General features: G+C 38.2%; 1 protein-coding gene across 1 annotated transcript in view; it reads left to right on the forward strand.

Annotated features, from left to right (window-relative positions):
- The window catches only part of GPATCH2 (G-patch domain containing 2), a 169450-nt gene extending 158955 nt beyond the window's left edge, over positions 1–10495 (forward strand). The window contains exon 10 of the mRNA XM_061625187.1: positions 10130–10495. Within this exon, the coding sequence (XP_061481171.1) occupies positions 10130–10299 (170 nt within the window). The 3' untranslated portion in view covers positions 10300–10495. The remainder of the gene's footprint in view (positions 1–10129) is intronic.
- The last annotated feature ends 340 nt before the right edge of the window (positions 10496–10835 follow it).

Below are 10835 nucleotides of genomic sequence, written 5' to 3' on the forward strand. Positions count from 1 at the left end.
TTCATGACAGATGCTCTTGGAGGTCACTGATTCATAGGATCACCATAAGTCGTAATCGACTTGAAGGCATATAACAACAAAGTTAATAGGAAATAATTCATTTTAAAATGATAAGTCTTTTCAGTACAAGTATATTGAAAACTAGATTTTGGTCATCAGAGAACAGGCATTCTCTTTTTTCTCACACATAGGAGGGAACACTCTTCAAATATGCCTGCTACTATGACATACATGCATCATCTAAAAACAAACCAAGTTTTCCCCAATCCTAGGCATTTAAAAATTATTCTGTATAGCATTTTTTTCTAAATAGTTTGATTCTTGATTTCTGTTAATATAGCTGCTGTTCTGTGGCCTACTGAAAGCTATAAGTTCTGACTGAGTTTGCTGGGACTTACTTCCTGTTAAGTATACCTAGAATGGCAACTCATGTTAAAGGAGTGGTGACCAGTTTCATTCTAGACATGAACAGGAAATAATATTTTCCAGTTGCAGTGTTAGTACATAATATTCACACAGTTTGAGCATGACTTTTTAAAAAAAAAAACTCTAAAAATAAAGTTTAAAAAGTGTGCCATCTCTGTTATCTTTTTGGCGCCTACTGAAGACCTTCCTCTTTCAACCATCCTTTTAACTAGAGACCTTATCCCAGCCTGTGTCTGTGTTGGAATTATTTTTAAAGATTTTTTAAAATATATGTTTTTAAGATGTTTTGTTTTTAAGATCTTTTAAGATGTTTTTAGTGTTTTGTTCCTTGTTTGCCATCCTGGGCTCCTTCTGGGAGGAAGGGCAGGATAGAAATTTAATGAATTATAATAATTAATTAATAAAAGTGGCGAAGCAAAAGCTGAAAAATGTGTATGCTCAAAGTATAGACAAGGTTTCTGAATTTCTTTTTTGTTTTTTGAGAGCCTACTGAAATTCTCAAACCCATAGTATAACATTATTTCTTAAATATTAAGCAAATGTAAAACCTGAACTTCGGCAAGCTGTTGTATCCCAAAATGATTAAACAGATGTGAAGCCTACATCAGCATTAGACCTCTGATCTGATTTTTAGCTTACAGATGGAATGAAATTAATTCATGGCAATCCCTTTAAAATCAAGGGTATGGCACTGGATGCTAGTGCTCTGCTTAACCAGAATGTACCTTTTCCAACAGCTGTTGAGAAAAATTACATCCCTTAATTTTCATAGAAATCTACCTTTAATGACATCATAAATATTATTTTGAAATAAAAATTTAATTGCAAGGTTTGTTTTTTCTCTTTTTTTTCCAAAGGAGTGTCTTGATTTACTATATACAAGGTTTATTGCCCTTTTGCTTTTATGGGCTTTATATTAAGTCTCTAAAACATTTACATATATAAAGATTTAATCCAGAAATTGCGAGAATATGCACTGGTAAAACTACAAAACTGTATATTTTGGCTTGCTATGATTGTCCAGGGTATTTCCTGGAATTCTGCAGTTTTTGCTTTGGCAGTGAAAGTTACTGATCAAACAAGTGTTTTCCATTTGTGGATTGTGTTTGTGGCAATAACTGTAGTGAGCTGCCCACTCATTTGGAAACTGGACACTATTTGTTTTGGTAGCAGTCAAATGTTGATGTCTCTAAGGCAGAAAGGGCTTTGTGCCATGGTACAGAAGCAAATTGTATTAATTGTATTAATTCTGGCCTCTTAGTGATTGCCACAAGGTATTTCCTGCTGAAACAGCTGAAGATTCTCTCTGCTTTTCCCAAGTTGTTTGCATAGCTGCATTTCTTTTAGGTGGCAACAATTGATACTTATAATCCTCAGCTTGGTTAGAAAGTTCTTCCCAAGTAGCACAATCCTCTCTGGGGCCAATTGCTAGAAACAATCCATTGGGAAGTTAAAGTATTTATTGTTGTTGTTATTGTGATGTTCCAAGTTGTTTTGATTAGTCAATAAATGTAAAGTAAAAATAGTTTTCCCCCTTGCCTTTCAGCCAATGAGTGCTGATAAATTTTGCATGTTCTCTATTTTAGGTGACACAGAAATACTTTAAGAAATAAGGTTATAGTAATCACTGCTTTAAATAGAATGCAATGTTCAAAATAAGCCAATTAAAAATACCTACAATTTATTACAGAAGCTTGTTCTCAGATTGAGGCTTCAGAGTTTTTCACAATCAATGAAAAATAATTAGATATAGTACATATTTTAAAAAGGCAAACTTACTTAAACCTAGTGCAGATGCAATGCTGCGAAAACCATAGTTTGGCAATTACAAACAACACTCCATGTACCCTTGTGCTTCTCCAAAACCCTTCTCTATTTTCACATAGACATTTTTCTCCTCAAATTTGGACATAACTATGACTAGCATTATGTCTGCATTGCACTGATATTTTTGCTAACTATAGTGACAAACCATAGTTTGTGACCATGTTTACAAATTGTTTTGTTGCTAGCAAGGATTTATGCAAACAAAATGCAATGATCAAAACTGAAAAGAGAATGTCTACATGAGATCCCATGAAATGCTCTCAAACACCAAACAGTGATTTGGTGATAAAGGCTGCATTACATATGTACTAGGCCACTTGTGCTACAAATAGTAAAGAAGTAGATTAACCAGTTTCTTTCTTCTTTTAATAACATATGCAATGATAGCAGACTTTGATCCAATGAAAAATAGTTTTGACAGTAGTGCAAATCTGTAAACCTAGGAAGCTGCCATATATCAAATGAAGCCATTGGTCCAGCTCAGCATTGTCCATGCTAACTGGCAACAGTTCTCTATGGTTTTCCAATCCTACCTAGAGATGCCAGGGAATGAACCTGGGAACCTTTGCTCTACCATTGAGCTACGGCCTTTCCCCGATACACTTCTTTGTAGTCTCAGCCACACATCTTTAAGAACAAATGGGAAGTTTTTGCAAAGGTCTTTTTATTTATGTATATGAAATATGAGTTTTGCCTTTAGAAGTGCTGTTAGCATTAAAAACATTGGATGATATGCAGGGTTGCATAAGTAGATTTCCTTTTTCTCTTCTCCCACCAGCATGCCCCCTGAATATGCTCCAAAGTTGATTTGATAGGGGTGGGGGCTACAGGGGTGAGGAGAGGAACAGAAAACCCTTGTGCGTGAGCAGAAATCCATTCCACTAGCAGATACACACAATTGTTTATCTCCCATTAACTTGTTTTCTTTCTGGCTGCTTTCACACATAGGGCTGATTGCGTTAGTTTAACGGATTAAAAAGGTAGCGCTTCTGTCACAATTTCTAAAATCCCTTTCACACTGCAGTACCTGTTGCATTAAGGAACAGCAGCTTTTTCAGCCAATATACCGGCATTTTGTGCAACGTGTCTTTCACAGGGCTTGTTTTGTCCCTCACCCATGCACACTCTTCCCCACTGTGTAGGAGGACTAAGATCTTGTCCCATTGCCATGCAAGCCCTCTTCCTTTAGGATCTGACTTTTTAAATTATTTTAGTTGTATGAAGACAGGGATGTGTGTGGGAAATGCTGCTGCTATCTGCGCTGATGCCAGAATACCGGTACAATGTTTGTCAGGCAAAAAAAAAAAAACCAACCCCACGCAACTAAATGGCAGGAATGCACTGCATGCTGGGATGCCTGTCACGTGAGTGGCTGCAGCTAGTGAAAAACTCCAGCAGTCATCTGGGTTCCAAGCCTTGCTAATGGATTATTTCTGGTATCATTTATCACGGAAATTAGCACTAAACTTCCACTACATTCCACTAGAATTCTGGAGCTAGTTTGTGCGTCGTGTGAAACATCAAATATAATGTGCAAATTAGCAGGTAAGAAATCGTCAGAATAACGGAATAAAGTGCAGTGTGAAAGCAGCCTCTGTAAGCCTTTGCACTGTGACACATGCTTTTATATTTCTAGCATATCCTATTTGTCTTTAAAACAATCTTGTACGGAAGGTTATTCTATGAGGGTGGGTGGCTTCTTGAAAGCCACCCAGTGAGCTCTCATAGTTGAGGCTTGATTGAAAGCACATGCGAATCCATATCAAAATCCAGCATTTGATCAACTGTCTTGCAGCATGGTAGGAGTAACAGTAAGCCTTGCCATGCAATTAATAAAGCTGCTTCTTGGCTTGTTTATTTATAGGTGCTGAATGGAACAAAATGCATGGGGTTTCAAACTCCATTATATCCTATGCTGAGGAGGAAATTTTCATTATATTATATATTAAAGTACTTAAGTATCAGTTAAAAAACAACTCTTCCAACTACCTGTCTATCACCGATAATTGCATACTTTCTATTGAGACTCTAGCATCGAGAATAGAAACTCCACTATATAAAGTTGCACATTTTGAAGAGCAGGTTGTTTAGTTCTCTATTCCTTCCACAGTGTTGATTTCTGTTAATGTTGATAGAGCAATTGTAAGACTTTCACTTCTCCAGTCCCTCATTTTAACTTTACTGTATTCATTGTGACTCACATGTATCCCACTTCCAATGAACAGAGAGTAGCATCTCAGACCCACAACAACTTGTTAGGCTTCCTCACCTATTTCATTCTGCCCAGGACCAGACCAATACAATTTACTGCCTGAGGCAAAGGACAAGATGGCAGCAACCCACTTTTCACATACAGAAGCCAACCAGACTGGCAGTTGAATCTCATTTCCAATCTGGCAACAGGAGTCCACCACCACACCTGAGGGCCAGAGGCTAGCTTAAAAGATTCAGGGCAGGCCATGTGGTGCATGCACAGCAATGTCCTCCAACTCCTCAGCACAACTCCCCACCCCTAAACATCAGCTCTCTAAGATTGCTCACTCAGCCAACTGGTGGTGTCTTGATCCTGCTAAGTGGTAAGAAGAATTTTACCACAAGGTGACAATCAGGTGTGAATGTGTGGTAATATTATCATTTGTTTTGATTCAGCGTGTCTTGTTCAGGGTCATGCACTTCCTTAACTTCGCTAAATGAATATATTATCCGTTTCAGCTATTGAACCTGTGAGAACCTCAGATTCTGTGTTTTGAAGAGTTTGCCATTCACTTGGTTCAGTCAGAAAACGTTTGGAAATGTCACTTAGAAATGTGAATGATTAAGTGGTATATAAATGTCTTAATAAAATAAATAAACAAGGCACAGCATATGCAATTCGACACCATGCATCACACCCTGCTCATCTGCTGTAAGCTGTAGTTTGCTGTTCATGGCTTCTTTGCGGAGGAAGGGTAGGATATAAATTTAATAAATAAATAGTTTGCTTCTACATAGGGCTTATCAGTACATGCTAACAAGGTCATTAACTACTGTTATCCATTTCAACCCCATCTTTTTTATTTATTTTATTTCATTTTTGATAGCTATTTTTTTCTTAACAGATCTTTGTTCTTGTTCATTCCACACTAGAGACCTCTTCAGCAAGATCACCTGCTTATGAATAAGATACAAGAACCCTGTTTGAGCAAATGAAATATCTACCGTATATTCCGGCATATAAGACGACTTTTTAACCCTGGAAAATCTTCTCCAAAGTCGGGGGTCGTCTTATACGCCGGGTGTCGTCTTATTAGGGTTGCCATATTGCCCAGATAGCCGGGTTTTACCCAGATTCTAAGCATGCCACCCGGCGCCCGGCTAGCCCCTTAGGTGGCCCGGATTCTCAGCTTTCATTTAAAAAAAAATTAAGTTTCTAGGTGGTGCGGTTCTCGAGATATATATAAAAACGTCAGGCACCCCCCCCGGTTAAATCTTTTTTTAAACTACTGTATAGCACTTCGTAGCTTTAACCCCGCCCGTTCAGGATTTCAGCCAATCAGTGAAGTGTTTGTTTGGTGGCAGTGTCTGCAAAACCTCATTGCGAGGCCAGAAAATGGTGGTTTCCCCTCCTGTTTATCTGAAAATCTCATAAATTGGGTAGGTATATACATTTCAGTTTTTCCCCCTGTTGTGTGTAGGAGTCAGATCCTGGGCAGTGTTTTGAAAACCTTCCCAATAGTTGCTTTTGGGGGTAAAAACTGTGCTAATCCCATATGTCCAGAGTAAATCCTATTGAATTCAGTAGGAATTACTTTTGAGTAGACATGATTATGAATGTGCTGAAAATCAATGGGACTTTGGAGTGAATGTAAAAAAGAATTGTGTTTGTGTTCTCTTTCTACCCCCCCAATCCTATTTTAAAGCAAGTAGGCAGGGCTTACTTAGGTATTGCAGTTTTTATTCTGTAGGAAACTAATACTGATTTTTTAAAAACTAATACTGATTTTTCTGCAATGACCAATTGGTTTGACAATAAACTATTATATGGGCTGTATGTATTTATACATCTGCAGTGTGTGCGTGTGTGTATGGAGTCTTTCCAACACCCCTGTGAGGTAGGGTTGGAAACCAAGGCAGCTCACAACAAGAAATAAAGCCATTTAAAATCCAATAACCATAAAAACAAGTATAAACAGTTGCAAAACAGTGTAAAGTGGCATGATTCGGAATTTTGGGTTGTGTGAATGAAGTTGCTTATCACTTGAGGTTGCATTTCTGTCCCTGTTTGAGTAAGCCCCATTGAATACGCTGGGACTTGCTTCTGAATAAATAAATTTAGGATTGCACTATAAATATCTTTACAGTTTGTGTAAATAATAAATATATTTGATAGTTATGCTTATATAAATATTTCTTCATTTATCATATTTTTGGTTTTTGGTTAGGAATCCTGACTGGTTGTGAGATGCTTAGTTTTTTGCCTTACTCATAGGAATCTTGTTGTGGTTGGTATGGTATTACATTTAGGAAAGTGTTACTGCCTTCTGTATTTTTTTTTCCTATTTGCATTTCACTTATCTTTAACCTCACTCAGTTACAGCCATAGAAGCAACAGCAGCATATGCAAGATAATTAACTCCCATTAGTGATAAGAACAAGAATTTATAATTATTATTTCAATTAAAACAAGAGGCTTATCAATACTTTGAAGAGGACCAGATATTTATTTTCTTTCTGAGCCCAGGACTGGGTCTTTCATGATGCCCGGTGTGTGTGTGGGGGGGGGGAGTAGGAGAGTAGTCGATAAGACAGACATCCTGACATTGATAATCGAATTAGCAAGGTATGTGTGGGGTTGTTGTACACTTCCAGGCTCAGTTTCATTTTGAGTATGGAGGTGGAACCTGTGTAGATGTGGTTATCAAAGGGAGAAGAAATTTTGAGTTAAGCAAAGCTCTGCTTTTATAAAACCTAAGAAACATACAGTACTTTGAATGTCTGAGTGCCTGTACCAGTGGAATACTGGAGGAACTTGTAAAACTTGCTGCAACAGTATTTAGAACTGAGCATGTGGTGTGAAAGACTCCTTTTCCTAACATTTTGGCTTGTTTTTCTCTGATTGTGTATTTTTATTGTTTTTACTATATTTGTAAGCTGTGCTGAGCTCTGTTTTTAACAGCAAAAGGGCAGGATATAAATTCTCTTAATCAATCAATAAATACTCCATAGTGTTGGAAACTAGAGTCTAGGCATTTAATGTTGCTTTTAAAAAAAATATTTCTCACATCTTTCCCCAGTTTTTGGTGGTAATTCCTAGGCACAAAAACAAAACAACTGGACAATCCAAATATTAATATTTATAAGTTTATAAGTGACAGTTTTCCTGCTAAGTACCTGCATGTCATAAGCAGGGGTAGTCTTATACGGCGAGTATATCCCAAACTCTATATTTTAACTGGAAATTTGGGGGTCGTCTTATACGCCCAGTCGTCTTATACGCCGGAATATACGGTATTTAGCCCAGCATTCTGTTCCCACAGTGGTCATACCTCTGTGAAGCCCACAACCAGGGCATGAAGCCAATAGCCCTCCCCTGCTGCATTGCAGCAACCAGTAATGAATGTCATATTGCCTCTGAATTAGGATTCCGTGGCATATTGTGTCTGAACAAGTAAATCCAATATAATCTCCATACTACTGTTGCTCCTCTCATTCTCTTAAGCGATTAGCCAACAGTAGTTCCCTGCCAACTCCTAGATCAGGAATTCTTAACCAGGAGATCCATGGGCGGGCTTCAGGAGGTCCATGAAGTTAATATGGATTTGTCAAGAACAAATCCTGCCAGACTAATCATATCTGTTTTTTTGATTGGGTAGCCTCCCTGGTATATGGTGGGAATGCAGTGGACATAATATATCTCAACTTCAGCAAAGCTTTTGACATAGTGCCCCATGATATTCTGATTAGCAAAGTAGCTAAATGTGGGCTGGATGGAACAACTATCAGATGGTTCCACAGCTGGCTATAGAATCGTACTCAGACAGTGCTTATCAATGGTTCCTTCTCAGTCGGGGGGGTAATGAGTGGGGCATCATGAGGCTAACTTCTGAGCCCAATGCTCTTCAACATTTTTATTAATGACTTGGATGAGGAGGTGCTGGGAATGCTTATCAAATCTGCAGATGATACAAAATTGGGAGGGATAGCTAATACCCTAGAAAAGAGAAACAACATTCAAAGTGATCTTGATAGGCTGGAGCATTGGACTGAAAACAACAGAATGAAATTTAACAGCAATGAGTGCAAAATTTTACACTTAGGAAAAATAAACCAAGTGCACAGTTATGCGACGGGGGATACTTGGCTCAGCAATACTACATGTGAGAAGGATCTTGGAATTGTTGTTGATCACAAGCTGAAAATGAGCCAACAGTGTGATGGGCCTGCAAAAAAGGCAAATATTTTAGGCTGCAGTAACAGAAATATAGTTTCCAAATCATGTGAAGTCCTAGTTCCCCTCTGTTTGGCACTGGTTAGGCCTCATCTTGAGTACTGCATCCAGTTCTGGACATCACGCTTTAAGGATGCAAACAAACTGGAGCAGGTTCAGAGGAGGGGAACAAGGATGATCAGGGAACTGGAAACAAAGCCCTATGAGGAGAGACTGAAAGAACTGGGCATGTTTAGCCTTGAGAAAATAAAACTGAGAAAAAGAAAAATGATAGCCCTTTTCAAGTACTTGAAAGGGTGTCACACAGAGGAGGGCCAGGATCTCTTCTCCATCATCCCAGCATGCAGGACATGGAATTATTATTATTATTATTATTATCTTTATTTTTACCTCGCCCTATTTTCCAAACTTTCCAAGGCGGCTTCCAGATAAAAATACATATAATTAAGAACATACAATAGTCTAAAATAAATAGAATTAAACTATTTGCAATATTAATACCGTTCAAACATACACTTAAAATCACCTCAGTTTAAAATAGTACAATTAGTACTATAATGGGCTCAAGTTACAGGAAGCCAGATTTCAGCTGAACATCAGGAAAAACTTCCTAACTATCAAGAGCAGGACAACAATGGAACCAATTACCCAGGAAGGTGATGGGCTTTGCCACGCTGGAGACATTGAAAAGGCAGTTGGACAGCCATCTGTTGGGTATGCTTTAACTTGGATTCCTGCATTAAGCAGGGGGTTGGACTCAATGGCCTTATAGGCCCCTTCCAACTCTACTATTCTGTGATTCTATGAATATAGTCAGAAAGCTGAAGAGGACAAACAGGGAAGCCTAATCCAAATATCCATATGACAGCCTGACTCCAGTGCCAGCATGGGTTGGATCTCTGTCATACCATGACAGCCGCTAAATGTGGATTAAAAGTAGTATTACAAATTGAATTCTGTCACTTGTGGCGCCCACACACAACAGGCACAGGCTAAAGTAGTTGGTAGTCAGCATAGGTTAGGTTTTTTTACAGCGGGCATTCCAATAGTATCACTCCATAATATTTAATATTATATTATATTGATCGATATTTGTGTGATCAAGGCACTGTGAGGGATCTGACCAGTATTTCCACATAGATTCATGCAATTGGGTTTCTCTATTTTCATTTGTATGGTTCTTGTATTCATTGGGTTATGTTGGATTGTAATTTCCAACATGTTATGTGCATGGTGTTAAGCATTTCTATAATTCTTTTCCTTTGAAATAAGGGAAAGTATCCTATAATGTTCTCCAAACAGCATGCAACCTTGAGGTTATTCTGCACAAAGACATCCTGTTCTAACAACCTATTAGAGAATAAGAAGATTTAAGGCTTATGGGCAGATTATTCTACTCTTCTGCATATGGCCATACTGATTAATTCTGCATATTTCTTTTAATCCCAGGGTTTGTTGGTGAAAATGCTCAACCAATCTCTGATAGCAACATTGGCAATAGGATGCTCCAAAGTATGGGCTGGACACCTGGTACAGGCCTTGGACCAGAAGGCAAAGGGATAGCCGAACCAATCCGAGCAATCCAGAGGCCAAAGGGACTTGGACTTGGATTCAGCTAACCGAAAAGCACTCCAGCTGCTGTTCAGACATCAAAACGACCAACCTTAACTTTGAAATAACTAAAAACATTCTGTTCTGCAGTTCTCAAAACATCCAGTGTTTCTTACTGTAACTTTTGAATACAGAAGCCTCAATGTTTTCTATTAAAGCTGCAAGGGCCCAGCCATTAGGGCAGTCCTGATGTTTGAATCCTAACTCTGTAATGGTGCTAATATTTTTAATTGTACTTTTTTATTTTCTGTAGTCTTAACCATTTCTATTATCCAAATTTACAAGAACTGATTTGATTCATTGTCATCCCCTCTTCTTAAAGGCTTGCCAACTGCACAGGTGCACCTGAATTTTCTTTTATCAGCTCTTTCATCCAACAGACAGTTTTTGCTAGTTTTAATTATCATGAAAAGTTACTATGTTACTTCCTAAGACAGTAATGATAACAGTATAGGAAGCACTCTGCTGCACATTTCCCATCCACTGCAAAAGATCTTGGTGGATTGTGCATCAATATAGCATGGATGCAGAGTGGCTTCAACAG

Source organism: Rhineura floridana, chromosome 4, assembly GCF_030035675.1.
Source record: "Rhineura floridana isolate rRhiFlo1 chromosome 4, rRhiFlo1.hap2, whole genome shotgun sequence".
NCBI lineage: Eukaryota > Metazoa > Chordata > Lepidosauria > Squamata > Rhineuridae > Rhineura > Rhineura floridana.